The sequence below is a fragment of the Tripterygium wilfordii genome, chromosome 15 (genome assembly GCF_013401445.1).
Source record: "Tripterygium wilfordii isolate XIE 37 chromosome 15, ASM1340144v1, whole genome shotgun sequence".
Classification (NCBI taxonomy): domain Eukaryota; kingdom Viridiplantae; phylum Streptophyta; class Magnoliopsida; order Celastrales; family Celastraceae; genus Tripterygium; species Tripterygium wilfordii.
In genome coordinates this window covers 6,088,179-6,104,961 of record NC_052246.1, presented here as the reverse complement: position 1 = coordinate 6,104,961, position 16,783 = coordinate 6,088,179, and the positions used below count along the sequence as shown (strand labels likewise).

At 34.3% G+C, this 16,783-nt stretch overlaps 1 protein-coding gene across 1 annotated transcript; it reads right to left on the bottom strand.

The window, feature by feature from the left end:
* Nucleotides 1-563: 563 nt before the first annotated feature.
* On the bottom strand, nucleotides 564-1,546 carry LOC120016159 (vacuolar iron transporter homolog 1-like). The gene has a single exon (XM_038868793.1). It carries the CDS (start codon nucleotides 1,481-1,483, stop codon nucleotides 827-829), a length of 657 nt encoding a protein of 218 aa, XP_038724721.1. The 5' UTR covers nucleotides 1,484-1,546; the 3' UTR covers nucleotides 564-826.
* Between the last annotated feature and the right edge of the window lie 15,237 nt (nucleotides 1,547-16,783).

Below are 16,783 nucleotides of genomic sequence, written 5' to 3'. Positions count from 1 at the left end.
AGCTAAATCAAGCCAATAATGGTAAGACAAAAATGAGAATCGGTACAAAATTATTGGTGAAATTAAATTTCCAGATTTCCTCATCTTTCCATTCAAGTATACAATTTCACTGAACTTTCTTGCTACCATATTTGCAGTGGAGTCGGGGGTCTGCTGTAATAAAAATAAACCATTTATTTTTTTTAAAAAATAAAATAAAATAAAAAATGAGTTTTGATCATGTTTACGAGTCTAACGGTATATTTTTTTTGTTCTAAACAAAAATTAAATTCATCACAAAATAGACATAGGATGTTTCGGGTCTATATTCAACGGTTCGTAATTTTCATGTCTTTTTCATGTTCAATTTGATTTTTATTTGGAATAAAAAATATACCGTTAGACTCGTAATCCCAATCAAAATATATACATAATTTTTTTTTAAAATTTTATAATGGCCTTAGAGCCATTACAACGGGACCTACTATAAAAAATTTACAGCAGGTCCCAAGCGCCCGTTGCAGAGGATTGTGCAAATTTCATATTACCACCAAAATAAGAAATATAACAAAAACCCACCGAGAGATATAGTGGAAAAAAGAAAACCAAAGAAAAGAGACCAACAATAATAACAGTTTAGTTATGATAAGGTTCTAATAGCTGCTATCCCAATTTTACATACATGATTTCATGTGCATCATATGAAATATGTGGAGCTTACAAACTCATTTGAATCTCATGTGTCCAACTCAACAATTGAGACTAACGGTTGAAATCTTTATCATTTTTAACAACATTTACGCCCCACCACATAACGTACACAGAAGAAAATACGTGGGAGCTAGGTTTACAGCCCACTTGAACCAATCAACTTGGTCAGCCCAAACGTAACAGCCATAGCTAGCCACCCGCCAACCAAAACCCGAGAGGCTGATCTAAACAAGGGAGCCTTCCCCAATAAAGCCCCTAACCAACCAAATACAAGTAAAGCCAAGGTCACTGCTCCAACCACCACACCAAGTCTCACCTTGTACTCTCTTATGAAAGAGGCAGCTAGTAATGGCACCATGGCACCCACCGAAAACGCCAGAGCCGACGCCGCAGCCGCTTGTAATGGATTTGGCAAATTCTCCTTCTCTCCATCTTCTCCAGAAACAATACTATCTCCTCTTTCCTTGTCCCTCTTCATTTGAGCCAACTCTATGTCCAATTGTGAGTAAACAGACACAAACTCACCTATAGCCATGCTGCAAGCCCCAGCGACCAAACCGGCGAACCCGGTCAGTATCATGACCTTAATGTCTTGTTTCACAGCTCCAACACCCAGCATTAGTGATGCTGTGGACACTAATCCATCGTTGGCACCAAGAACGGCTGCGCGTAGCCATTGCGCTCGCTTGGAGTAGTCGAAGCAGTCATCTTTGGATTCGATTCCTGGTCGTAGCTCGTTGATGTCCGGGAGAGCGATTTTGGTGTCATTGAGAGATGTTTGGTTGGCTGCCATTGGAAAAGAGATGAAGGCTTGAGAATTTGAGAATAGTTAGTTTGTGATATGAAGAAGAGAGATTATTAATTGAGAAGTGTGGAGGACACACGACTTGAGTATGTTAATTTATAGAAGGAGAATTTGTTATGGTGGAGGGCAAAGGTGGGGTATGGCCACTAATGAGAATTGAAAATATACCAAATTTTACTAAAAGAATCACGTAATGGATTTGCTTTATATGTTGTACAAATTAACTATTATCGTCTTTATATGGTAAAGAAACTATTCACTATATATATAGTTGCAAGAAAATTTACTGCATCAGTAGGTGATCTTATTAGTAATGTTCTTCTAGCCCTAAATTGTGAAAAAAGACAAACTATGAAAATGGAAGAAGATTGAAGAAGCTAATGGCACAAAAATGGTGGTGTGATAATTAGTTATATGTATTTTTCTTTGGTTGAATGCTTGGAAGAGTGTATTAGTTCCAACTATACGTTATATCTCGAAAGAGAGAAACTTTAAGGTTGTTAGACCTAACTGATCGATGTTCATGAATATAGCATGAGAAATGAAGTTAGACAAAGAAAAACAACCCATATTCATGAAATAAAGGGAGCGTGGCGTTACCTTTCAGTTGTTATTTTTCTTTTCTTTTTCACAGGAGTGTTCAAGGCTATTTCCCCGATTAGTTGGACACGTAGAGTCTTCTGTCTCACAAATCGAGTCATTATTATATGAGAATCGTACACTCTGGGATTGCAGAGCCCCAAATCCGACTCCAAGAGGATACTTGCGCAAGTGAATTATTTTTATTACTTTTCTTCTCAATTTTTCATAGCCTATAGTATATCACCTTCACATTATAAATTATTACTTCTACTATCAAAGCATTCTAAGGCAGAACCACTAGAACAATTAATTATTGTTAAGAAATCCAAAAGTTTAGTCAATAAAGGGTTTTTCTTTTTAGTGATTTTATTAAAGTTTCTTTGGTTTAATCGACAACCATGAAAAGTTTTGTTAATAAATCCAAATTTTCGGGCGTTCCATTGGTTCTTTGGTTGAACGTTAATAATACAAAATGAATTAAGTGGAACAAATTTTTTACTTATATCAAGAGAGATCATGCATGCAATGTCATTAATAAAAATCATCGCTATATTATATTGTTGTAATGTGATCAAAATTAAATAAATCTGTCTTCACCTACCATGTCTGTTGAATTAAAATGATAGTTCAACAAATCAAAGTTTACTAAAATTTCAAAAGCTAGCTACATGTGATAGCTATTTCAAATTATATCTACTTTTATTTTACTAGGTTTATGATTAAAGGTAAACAACTCTCGTGCATATTGCTCTTGTAGTAGGTCGAATCGTCGACAAACATGATATACGTAGACCTTATTCCTATATAATATGTGAGGAGACTCTTTGAAATAATTTTAGGGTTATAGTAGGTCGAATCGTGGATAAATATGATATATACAGACCTTATTACTATATAATATGTGAGGAGACTCTTTGAAAGAATTTTAGGGTTATGATTTGGATGGTAAAATCATGTGCACCAATCTAATTAATTAAGGTAATAAAAATTGTACTAAATTTATAAATAAGTATGAAAAGACAAAATGCATGAATGTAAATGTATACACAGATATAGATATAACCCACTGATCATGATGGATGCTTTTAAGAATGGATTGGTGAGATGGAGAGCAACAAAAGAAAAGGTGGGAGATGGAGATAATATTAAGTAAGTGAGAGGAGTGTGGTTTCCACACGAATGCCACCAACTACAGTTTTTTTTTAACATTCCCACTCACACTTGTCATCTTCGTCTTTCTGGTAAACAAAACATAAAGATCTATATATATATATCTGTGTGTGTGTGTGTGTGTATATACACACACATATATAGACACACAAACACATAAATGAGCACATGCCGTGCCGGTGTAAATCTTCAGATACTTGAATCCGATTAGTTTCAGCTATTTATGAATAATTAATTATATGGGAGTGTATGAAATAATTGTAAAATAACATGGCTTTTTTCTATAATTATGTCCTTGACTAACATTCCAGTTTTAATAGAAAAGAAAAACCAGATTTCCATTTTGATTTAATGATGTATTTTAACTTCTTTTCCGAATATATATAAACCTCCAAGAATCGATTCTAATCCTCTTGTTTTAGTAGCTTTAAAGCAAACTAAGAACAACTTTATTAATCAAATCTTCCTTAATTGCTTGAAGAATGAAGAACAAAATCGGATACCTATGGTTTTAGGCTTTCGAGTACCTTTTGAGAAAAGCTATTGAGGGGAATATATATATATATATATATATATATATATTATTTTGATTTCTAAAAGTCAGTATTCATATATATATGAAGAAAAACTTACAAGAGCAAGCATTTTAAAGTGTACTTTACTTGGGAACACTTGCGGAGTGATGGTGTGTGTAAATTGTCATCAATATCTAGGTCCAGTTTGGATAAAAAAATTGGAGCTATCATGACAAATTCTGGATATTTGGTGCATGATACAAACCAAAAAACAAGGTCCTTTCATGTCTTCCATAGCACAAAAGAAGGAATGTATATATATATATACATATTCTGTCACTAGAAACATATCAGTTAATAATGGTGATTGTGCTTTTATCCTGTCTTTTTGGATTGGCTATTAATGTATTACACCTTGAATCAAGATGAATTGACTTGATTGAGCTTTGCTTTATGAATTATGATCACCTTTATATATGTCCACTAGGACCATATAATTCAGTTTGAGTCAAGGTGACCGGGGATAAATCATTCTAATCAGACCACCCAATTTCAATGCTCCACATACCCTTTAAACCCTCTCACTTATCAAATCATTCTAATCATAAAAAGATGAGCTTGGGAAAGTTTTTTTCTTTTCAAGTCGGGCTTGGGTTATGCAATTTAGGCTTTGAGCCTGGCCCTGCCTACTTCTTTTGATATTTAGATGGGCCAAAGCCCATAATTTTAAAAGAATTGGACAGCTGTCTCTGTCTTTTATATTTTCGATATTTATTTACTAAAATTTAACAAAAACTTCCTCCAACTTACCAACAATTAAACATCAGCATCTATCTATCCAGGGTTGGGGGCTACACTAGGCTATGGCCACCCCCAAAACTTCTTTTAAAAAATATACTTAGTAATATATATACATATATATGCCTAAGTATGGGCATTGATATGAATTTAATTATAAACGCCTAAATCGCACAAGTAATAAAATGATAAGTAAATTATCGTTCCCACGAGGATGTATTGGCAATCAAAATTAATGTCAAGCAAACAACAACTATGTAAATTGGGGAAAGAATTTGTGATAGGTTTTATTTTTATCTAAACTAAATGAAATCAAATTAGCAACCAAACACAAAAGTATTCAAAGATGGGAAGCATTAGGATACTTAATTTCACCTCACCTATCCAATTCAACTCCCTTGGTCCCTTACTCCCTAATTCCTCTCTCAATAATGACAATCGGTCTCCCTAACTTATCCAATGCTCTATATCTAATCACATCCGAAGTATCTCTATCTCTAATCCTTGTTATGTCTAACAATCGGATTCAAAAGACAAAGACCCATTAAGATTTGTGGATTAATTATTTAGCGATTGCATAGGTCACCCCCTATATTTCTATGGTTCATATACCCTATGTCATCTATGGCTTGAGGCAAACCTTAGAAATCTCCTTTCGGTTTCAATCTAGGCAACAAATCATCTAGATGGTGATCAAGCATCCAAAAGCATTAAGCACACCCATAGACAATAAATAAGAGAGAGATCAAGAAATAAGGAAACCAAACTTATTGAATCTTCAAGGTTTGGTTACATTAAGACCCTAGTAAAGAAATCTAGTCACTTATAGAGTCAAGATATATACATCATCAAGCAATAGAAATCAACCATAAAAATCAAGATAAAAGAGGAGAGAGAAAACCCCCTTGTGAACCCTCTTCTTCTCGAAGCTCCAATGGAGGCCTCTAAGCTCTCATTCTCTTCCCAAGAGTCTAGAATGTTGTCTAATGCTAAAACCCTAAAAATCTACCTATTTCTGGTTATTAATTTTACTCCAGTTCTTCAATTGAATGTATTAATTTCACTCTTTGTCTTCAATTGAGTGCTCTGAAGTTCATCATGATGTCTTGGTAACTGATTGTCATTTTTTTTAATGAAGCTCTGGTTAAAAGCTCTTAAAGCTCTTTGTTTATGGATGTTTGTTGTTGTTCTTTCAAGTTCTTGTAGTGGGTTATGTTAGCTTTGTTTTCTGTCTAGGTTTGTTTGTTTCCTGGGTCAATCTCTTTTGGTTTGTTTCATGGGGTTTGATTGATAATTTGTTAGCAATTTTGGGAGCAGTGTGGTTTTTGGTGTCCTGTGAATTTGTTAGTTCTTTTAGTTTATTCTGAGATGCTAAGGCATTACAATTTGATGTCATGTTACGATGTTGAGACTGCATTGATCATTATGTGATTGTAGATGACTAGCAATCAGTCGATCGTCCGTGGCCGTACTACATCCAGTTGAGGTCATGTCCGTTGTCGCGGTGGACTCATTATGGGGAATACAGAGCATACGCACCCTTATACCACAACCTCGTCGCCCTCCTCCGTAAATTCTATTCAACCAAACATTCCTTCTTATCCTACATTGTCATCTCCCAGTAGTCACTTCACCGCTGATATGTTGACAGGGACTCCACCTCCACCTAGCCCCCATATCCCACATGTACCCACTACGCAAAGCCTATCACAGGACACGCAAGATGTCAGTGGCTCCTCTTCCTAGCATATTGGGGTTGAGCCTCCTACAAATAACCTTATATGTATACGACCTGTTTCGGATTCTCTGTAAGTACAATTTTGCTTACTTTTATTTGCGTATACATTAATTACAGAAACATTTAGGTCACTAATATGTTCTTATTGTTTAATTCATAGTTTCAATCCTTTTGATGTTACTAAGACGATAACCACGATCATTAAGAGCAAGTATGAATGTGCCGCTATAAAATTGACTGATGTTAATGTCAAGGAAAGGAAGTTTATTTGAGGAGTTTAATTTAAGCATAAAGTAAAAATCAATAGTTTTCTCCTTTAATATATTTGCTCATCAATGCTGCATATTGTTATTAACCTATTGTATCTTGCAGAGTAAATTTACATGGGAGCCTGCTCATGATGATGCAATAAAGAGACTGTGGAAAAAGAAGAGTGCATAATTATTCAGGGGTATGATGCATAGGGCATGAGGTAACTTGAGCAAAGCTAATTGGATCCCTATGGAGGTTCATGACGAAGTTTGTCGCATTTGGGATGGACTAGAGTACAAGAAGAAAAGAGGACAAGGAAATAAAAATAAGCATATGAGGATAGTTGTTCTCATACTGGTGACTCTATTCCCCACTCGATGTACTATAAGGGAATGGTAAAGTTTTAGTAAAGTTAACAATTTCAAATGTTTCTCTAGTTTAAAATATAAATATCATTAATTTGTAATTTTAATTACAGAGGGTGGAGGTTGGGTAGGAACCCACCAAGATAGAGGTATTTGTTCGCACTCATCATAATAATAGTAAGTAACAATTCATCGATGGACGAGCATCTAAAGCATATGTAAGTATTCTTTAGTGTATTTTCTTGCTGCACTTTATCACTATATCAATTGGGTTGTTCATCTCTGGCTTTAATTTTGTTCTGGGATAGTTTGGGGTTTTGTTAAGGGCCTCTTGATGAAGCAGATAGGACTGAATTCTTTTTTGAATACCAAAAACATGAATTTTTTGTTAGGTTTGGCTACGAAGTTTGAATATACATATATGCTTGTTCTAATTATTTCATGGATGAGGTTCATTATGGTTTAACATGCATCACATAAAGAGTAATATAGTGCTTCTTGGATGTACCATATTAGTTAGATCCATTGTGTAAATTTTTGTTTGCAAATTTTGAACCATCTAATGCAATTGAAATGTTAGAAAGTGTTAGTTCATTCTCTTGTGTGCCTCATGAAATAGCATGTGATACAATATTTTAGCTGGCACCTCTTTCCTTCCCTCTCTAACCCAGTCCATCTTTCGAACTTCTCCATCCCTGCATTGATTAATGGCATGTACTTACTATTAACATAGTGCTTCCTTTTATGCTTGAATGCTTACTAGATTTGTCTTTTAAACAATGCTTGAATTTTTGCATGGGTTTTCTACTGGTGAGACTTAGTTTTTGAATCTAATGAGGTGTTTGTCAATGCTCTATTAATGGGGTTTTGTGCAAAAGTGGGTCATGTAAGGATGTGGATATTGTAATAGTTTGTATATTCAAGTCAACATTGGTAATTGTGGACTCTTTGAGTTGAGCGAAGATCACTCGATCAGAATTGGTAATTGTGGACTGTTTGCATATTCATATATATATATATGCTTGTACATCAGGTCTGTCTGACCTTGTTCTTTCTGTTCTTAAAACACATGGTTGACTATATTGTTAGTATATATTTCTTTTCTGCCTTTGTTAAAATTTCTCTCTATATAATTTTGTTTATCTATCCCTATATCATTAGCATATCTTTGTTTTCTGCCTTCGTTATAATTGTCAAGGTCGAGTTACTGAATGTGGTCTTGAATTATCGATTATCTCTTTGTTTCATGGTCTTATGTCTACAAGTTGTCATGCATCTGTTTTCTTTTTTGCGCGAAAATTTCAACAAGCTGAAGGAGGAGATGCTGACACAACAATAGCCTTCTCCACTAGTGGGACACCTCATGAGCCCGTGGACAAGACTTCTTTATTCATTAAGGCAGTTGGGAAGAATAAGAAAGGTCGCATCTATGGGTTTGGATATGAGGCACGTTGTTTGCTCAGTACTTCATCTTGCTTCGGTGGACATTCTAGCAGATTATATACTCATGAGGAGTTGGATCAGGAGTTACAGGAGCACGTGGCTTGGATGACCTTCAAGTTACAGGATGAGGTCGGTGACCTGCGACAGCGAATGTAGGATCAAGAGTGAATAATGGAGGAATTCTTTTCTCTGATGCAAATGCGAACCCTTAGAAACAACCCTAAAGATGACCGTGATGATTATGGATACCCTTTTGATGCGGCTTAGATCTAATGTTGTTTATGCTTAGTTGTATTGTATTTGATAAAAATATTGAACCGCTTATTTATATAATTTATTTTTGTTGCATATTATTTTTTTTCACATTTTGATAATATAGTTTTAATGAAATTATTTGGTTGATAATTATGTTAGAACAATAGTAATACACAATTTAAAAAATCTATCCCGTCGCAAATGTCGTGTTAAATTAGCAACGGCATATTCTGTCCCTAATTTATAAAATTTTATTTTTTAATTATAAATTTGCGATCGAAAATCCATCGCCAATGTCATGGGAAATTAGCGATGGAAATTTTCGTCACCAATTCACAAATTTTCATTTTTTAATTCGTTAGTTTGCAACAAAATTTTCGTTACAAACTTCCGTGGCTAGTCGGTCGCAAAATTCCGTCACAAAATTTTCTTTACTTCTCCTTGGTCTTGGCTTCCTTCAATTCGAATAAAATATGAGTTTCCTTATTCACGTAAACCTCCTCTTGATATTCTTCTGCTAGTCACACGGCCCCTTCTTTTTATTTTCTCTTATTTATTTGTCTTCTTTTTAATTCCTTTAACAGATGCTATTTTTTCTCCAAGTCAACTCCTCTTCTCTTAATGCAAATTGGATCCAAGTCTTTAGTTTCTTAAATTAATACCTACTAGAATCCATGACAATTCCATATGTGATTCATTCTCCTCTTCACGTGTGGCACCCTTTGATTGGTTTCTTTTTTGACTTTGGATTAGGCTCAAGCAAATCAATCTCCTTATGCATGAACTATTGAATTTCATCATCAAACCCAAGGATTTGGCCCTAAGCCTAATCCAATACTCATTTAAATCCAAACAAGACGATTTTCACCACGTTTCTCATAAATATTCTGAAAATCAAAACAATGAGAAAAGTTATGTAGAATATGTGTTTAGTTAAATTAAAAGAGACAAAAAAAAGTGTAAAGTATAATATAAAAATAGTTACAATATCATATGATCGAATACCCTCACACTTAGTTTTTGCTCGTCCTAGAGTAAACCAAAAAAAGAGAAAAAAATTAAAAAAAAAAAAACTAACTCACTTTCGCAGGAATCATGGTGGCACTTAGCATGTGACACAAGCCTTTAAACCCCTTGGTGTCTCTAATGAACAAGTTATAGTTTCGTGAGGGTTTATCAGAACGACATTCACAAACATTTAAACTAACCCTTCCAATCACACTCAAGGACCAAACATGTATTATAAAGTAGTCATTAGCTAAAGAATCATGCTCGAATATGTATGTTTAAAACTAGGTCAATATCAACACAACATATCTAACTCGAAATAGTGCACAACTCAATCTCAACTTATCACAAGGAATACTCTCAAAATTCGCTCAATTTAGTGGTTGTAAGGTGTTTGCACTCAATTAATCCCATGAAAACAGTCCTATCATATTGCTTGCTTGTCCACCCATTCTACACTCTTCAAAACATATAAATTCATGAATCAAGAAGTCTCTATTTAAGGTTGTAACGGTGCCATAGAGTGAAGGAAAAAGAAAAAATGGTATGAAAGTCACAAAAATTCCAAAGAACTAGTAGAGCACATAAAAATTGGGGCATATATCATCTTGTTGGCCCATATCATCATTCTCAATATTCAATACTCTACCTCCACCAATACTTTACAACTTCAGATTTCTTGTATTATGCACATAAACTTCCTTTTCTTTTATTCAAAGTAATGTCAACCCATAAAAAACATTTGTCATAGTTCAATTCTTTTTTTTCACCTTTTTTTCTTCTTTTTTTTACACATGAATGCACAAGTGTTCAACATTACACTTATTCTCCACCGGATACTATCCCAAAATAAACAAGAACTCCCCCACACTTCGCCATTCTTTTCATCATCAAACTCAACATACTTGAGTATCATCAACACTTGAAAAATCTCATAGCATGCTCTAATAATTCCTTTGAATTAGAGTAGATAATTTTTTTCCCAGGTTAAAAGGGTCAAGTAGATAAGTTTCATGAATAAAAAGGCTTATTTAGGCTCAAAGGGGTTTTCTAGTAGATAAATACATTAGAACATAGACAATTTGGCTATAGAGGCATCATCCTAATGCCTCTATCATATTCATGTCATCACATGTATCAATATAGTCTCAAACGGTTTAAAGAAAGTTCTAGAGAAACATGTAATCATGAGAGCACATAACAAAGAAATTGGATTGATACGCATAATATATCAATCATATAGGCTCAAAACTCACAAGGGTGATTATGCAAGTCTACATTGAGTCTAAATAATTCATGTCTCAACATTGCGTTGGAAGGAATTAAAACACACAATTTTTTTTTACAAAAATGAACTGTTTCCACCCCACACTTAAATTATGCAATGTCCTCAGTGCAAGAAATAACGTCAAAAATAGCAAAAAGAAAAAGTATTCAGTTAGAGCGACACAACCTTACTGTGAAGACATTCGGGAACCAATTCCCGTTTAGACTTTCAGCACTGCACAACCATCACTAAATCATCAATTTCTCCTTCATTTGAACTCAGATTCACAAACCGTAAAATTTTACAAAAACAAAAAATCCGTAACTTTCTGCACATATATGGCACGCATGTTGGTTAATCCTGAGCTGCTCCCAGAAAAATTTTCAATTCAGAGCTTTAACACAATCTTTTTTTTAGAATTCATAGCCTTCATATTTTCTCACTGGTGAAAACATATCCAGAAAAAAAAAAATAGAAACTAGAAAAACAAAATTATAGTCCAAAGTTAAGTATACAATCAAACTAAACTATAAATTATTTTTACAGGATCATTCCATAATGCGAAATTTGAACCCATTAATACTATAACTATCAAATTATTTTTACGGGATCATTCAATAGTGTGTCTAGTACATTATCACACACATTTGTCTCTATATGCAAACATCTAAGGGTGAAAAAGATACTTTTTTCCTCCAATATTGAACAGAAGTAATACTCGACGATCTACTTTCATCATATTGCTTTCTTTTCTGACCTAAAGTAGTTGGTTTCTTTCCTAAAACAACATCTAGTCCTCACTTGATCTAGAACTAATGTACCAAATGGTAACCATCGTCATAATCCTAGGAAACAAAATTTTTTATTGTATTTAAGCCATATAGAATCAAAAGTACAAGATGGGCATGCAAGTCGTGAATGTGTATTCCATCCAGCCAAATTATCATAACGACATAACCCAGAAAGTCACTTATTGCCCACACCAAAGCCGCACATAAACGAAAAACCTATTTTGTAGATCCATCAAATGTATCAACACCAAAATCCCACAACTCTTTCAATTCTTGAACTAGTGGTTGTAAATAAATATTAATGTCATTCCCTTATATTTTTGGGCCAGGGATAAGGGTTGATAGTAGAATGGATGTTTGTTTCATAAACATCCATGGAGGCAAATTATAAATAATTAACATCACAGGCTATGTGGTATAAGAACTACTCATATTACCAATTTGATTAAAACCATCACTAGCGAAGCCTAATCTAATATTACAAGGTTCGGATGCAAAATTAGGATGTTGTGAGTCAAAACCTTTTCACGCTTCAAAATCAGCAGGGTGTCTCAACATTTCATCATTATGAGTGTAATTTTTATCATGTCATCTCATATCTTCAGCTGTTTTAGAAGATATAAACCATTGTTGCAATATTTTTGTGAGTGGAAAATATAGCAATATTTTTATTGGTTTTTCGTTTTTCTTTTAGCCCTAGATGTTTAGCTATCTTCGGATGCCCATCTATACATATCATAAATTGAGCATGATTCACACACCTCTTTATCTATAAAATACAACATATAATCATTTGGACATGCATGAATCTTTTCATATTTAACCCTGAATCATTAGAAAGTTTTCTAGCTTCGTAGTCTGAGTCCGGTATTTTAATCCCAAGAACTAATCTTTTTAATAATTTAATTAATCTATCAAATGAGTTGTTGCTTCATGAACTAATAGTTTTAGTATGATAAAGCTCAACAATAAATTCAAGTTTTGAGTATATTTTATATCCTGGGTACAACTCTTCATTACAATCTCTAAGTAGATCATAATATTTGTTACTTTCAAAGTTTGGTGTTTCACAAGAATAAGTACTTCCAATAATTGGTTATTATGCAAGTTCATTCTCCATTTCGCTAGGACCTCCATTATATCCGAATAAATCATCCACCATGTTTCTCAATGGATTATGTGTGTGTGATGTTGACTTAATCTTGGTACCACCAACATGAGTTGTAGTCTTAGATGCATCTCTCTCACCATGAGAAAACCAATTTCTAGACCCAATCAAAATTCCATTACAAATCAAATCATCATATACATCATTTCTATATTTTCTAGAAGTATTACCACAAGATTTGCAAGGACATAAGATTTTTGTGTCTCTTTGAATTTTCGAAAAGCAAAATCAAGAAATTGAATAACACCTTCTTTATATACTATGCTATTTTCTGGTTCATCCATCCATCTTTTATCAATCATATTTTTGTCAATATAAATATTATTAGAGAAATTTTATTGCAGTATATAGTTAGCAATGAATTTATAAAGTAGCCCCAAATGGAAGTAGACAAGTTGTTGGAGTACTCAGATTACAAGTTTCTTCAAAGTGCCCTCTACACATTCTAAAAAAAGAAAACAAAAAATAGAACAAAGTCATATCATCCTTTCCTATCATGGTACGTATATATTAAAATCAATGACTTCCTTGGTGGTTCATATGTCACTATACTTAAAAGCAGCACTAAGCAATCAAATGACAAAAACCATCATGTAAACTAAGAATCAAAACAACACCACATGATAAATACAATGAATTTATAATTTCGGCAAACTAACTGTAGAAAAACTTCTTTTATCTTTGTGTACATCAATTGGATTTAACAAATATACTAACCGACAACTTCTGATAGATAGATCATCACAAAACCATCAAAGACAAAGTTATAGAAACAATTGTCGACATACTCTATTTGACAGAATTGTTTGCATCACTATTACTAGGAACCTCTTAACAAAGTTTAGGGAAGACAAGGATTGACGAGAATACCAGCCACAGAGTCAAAAACAACACCGAACACAATATTCTCGAAGAAAGAAGATGAGATTAACAGTTAGGGTTTTGATCTACTTAATAAACCCCTAATATATTGAATAAAATAATAGAAAATTACATGAGTATACAAATCGATATGCAAGCCCAAAAGCTCGTTCATAAGCAAGAAATCTTGATGAATTCGTACAAGAGAAGAGTTCACGAGAGAGGAAGAAAGAGAGAGATGAGTATTTCGGGAGAAAGACGGAGAGGAGTTCGCAAAAGAGGGAGAGAGGGAGAGATGAGTTCACGTGAATTTTTTGTTGCAAGAGGTTATAAAAGGGGCTAAGGGAAAAGAAATATAAATTAACCCTAACTTAAGCAACAGTTCATAAAACTGTTGGATTAAATCGTCCCTAATTAAATTATTTTAAATCTAGCGATAAATACTAAAAACCGCAATAAAAAACCGTCCCTAAATCACAGTTTTCCTGTAGTGTTTTGTTGTCCTTTCTATTTCAATCATAAATAATACTTTTAAGTTCAACCAAAACTTGTATGATTTACGAATATGCCTATATGAATTTATGTTTCAAGTTTCATGTCATGGATTTCATTTAGTAAATATATGACCAAATATGGTATATTTGGTCAAAATGTAATGCATAATTCTAACAACTATAAGGCATCAAAATTAAATTCATTTTTGCACATAAGCTGCTGCTAAGGAAGCTCAAGTGTTCTTTTTCAAAACAAAAACATATGAATATCATACGTAAGTGCAAGCAATTAGCACATGAATCATTAAATCAAGATATAGCCGTAGTTATAGACTTATAGTTCATTCTCATGATCATGTAATCAGCTAGTACATATAGAGTAATCACTAAGATATCCAAAGCATGATTAATATATATCAAGAATATTTATAGAATCAAGATCAAACATACACTAAGTCTTGGTCCAATAACTCTCAACTTGTATGTGACGTTCCAAATTGATTTCACCAACTTCACCAGTTCCTCCAATTCCATAGAGGTTTTCTTGAGCCCAAAGCCTTCCATTGTTTATAAACTTCGACAAAAATATACATTTTGTCCCTCATCTATACCATTGATTTCATTTTTGTCCTTAACCTTTTTTTGCTCTTAAAATCGTCCCTCAACTATTAAAAGGTACCCCTGCTTCTCACTCGAAACTCCTCTCGGACCACCTCAGCAAGATGAAGCAGATTGGTCAGCTCGTGATGGTCAAGAACAACTATATGAAGCCGGACCCGAACGAGCCACCTAAACGCGGCCGTGGCCGACCTCCCAAGCCGAAGGGGCCTCTCCCTCCCGGAGTTGAGCTACCACCGGCTAGTCCTCGCAGCCGTCCTCGGAAGCCCAGGGACCCTTTCGCCCCAGCTCCGCCTGCTAAGCCCAAGTCTTCTTCATCTGGTACTGGGAGACCACGTGGACGACCTCCAAAGAGGGCCAAGACAGCAGCTTCAGCTCCAGATAGTGGTGCGGTTACAAGAGGGAGAGGTAGGCCGCCGAAGGTGAAGCCGGCTGTGGAGCCAGTTGGGTGGGTTGAGTTCAAATTGCATGACAAGAAAGCGGAGACCGGGAGGGAGAGAGAGTTAGGGAAGGAGGTTGTAATGTAGGAGAGATTTAATTTAATTAGTGGTAGAGTTGTGACTCTAATTGTTTGTAAATTGGTTGTCACGTTGTTCATCACTATATGTAATCGGCTAGTACATATAGTGTAATCACTAAGATATCCAAAGCATGATTAATATATATCAAGCATATTTATAGAATCAAGATCAAACATACATCAACTTGTAGTTTGACAAACAATCATCAAAGAATGATTTTTCACATTTTGAGACATATTTAAGTCAAGCATTCCCACATATTTTGGCTCACAATGATAAAATAATACAATGTTGACCTAAACACGAAGTCTTGGTCCAATAACTCTCAATTTGTATGTGACATTCCAAATTGATTTCACCAACTTCACCAGTTCCTCCAATTTTCTCTCAGGGGGCAAACCGAGCAAAACCAAACCTAATTCCTTTTCACTTAGTATCTAGTCAAATTTCATTATGTTCAGAGGTACAACCTTTGCAACTTAATTCATGATAATTCGCTTCATTTTGCAATTAGGCATTTGTCTATGCGGCACAAACACATTCATCAATGACCCTCTCAAACTTTTGAAAAGCCTTGCTCAAAGTAACTTTATCCCAATTCTCTAAGAAATTTTCAAAGTAGAACATCATCCCATCATTCTCAATTCGTTCTTTTTTTTTTCAACTATTTTTTCATATCAATTTGTTACTCTCTCTGTGTTATAGGCTATTGTTGTTAGTTTGCTTTTGGGTATTATCAATGTTTTTAAATGGCTATTGTTTGAAAAGTTTGGTTTGTGATCATTTTGAGGGGTTTCTGGAGTTTGTAGGAATTAAGATATTTTGGTTAGCCTCGCGTGAAGCCAAGGCCTCAGGGTTGTAGTGACAGTTGTGGGCAGGGATGGTGTTACTCAAAATTCGTAAGTGTAAGAATTGCACAAGTAATATAATGATGAATAGAGTATTGAGTTCACGAGAATTGTCAGAAATTGCTATAAGTACCGATTATGACTAATTCTAACGCTATTTGAACAATCGAATTTTGATTTTCAATTAACTAAACTTAAACTATTGAACTAATGACTGGAAAAGAAGACACAGATTGCAGTTGATTAATTCCAAGTAAGAAATCACTAGGACATCTAATTTCACCATAACCAATCCTATTCGAATCCTTTGTCCTGGTAATCACAATTATGATCCATGTTGACAGTCAATTTTCCTAACCTATTCAATACTCCATATCTGACAGATATCAAAAGTATTCAAGCTATCAATCCTTGTTATGTCTAACATTCGAATCAAAACAGTAAGAACCCATTAAGAACTATGAAAAATTATGTAGCGACCATACAAGTCATACTCCTACATGTTTGTGAAGCATGCAACCTACGGTATTAAATAGAAACCTGGGATTCAAACGTAAAAGGTTAAGCTTGATCTAGGTTTGGCGGGTGGCTAGC

Excerpts from the sequence above, each read along its gene's own strand:
- LOC120016159 (XM_038868793.1), bottom strand. The coding sequence starts at position 1,483 with ATGGCAGCCAACCAAACATCTCTCAATGACACCAAAATCGCTCTCCCG.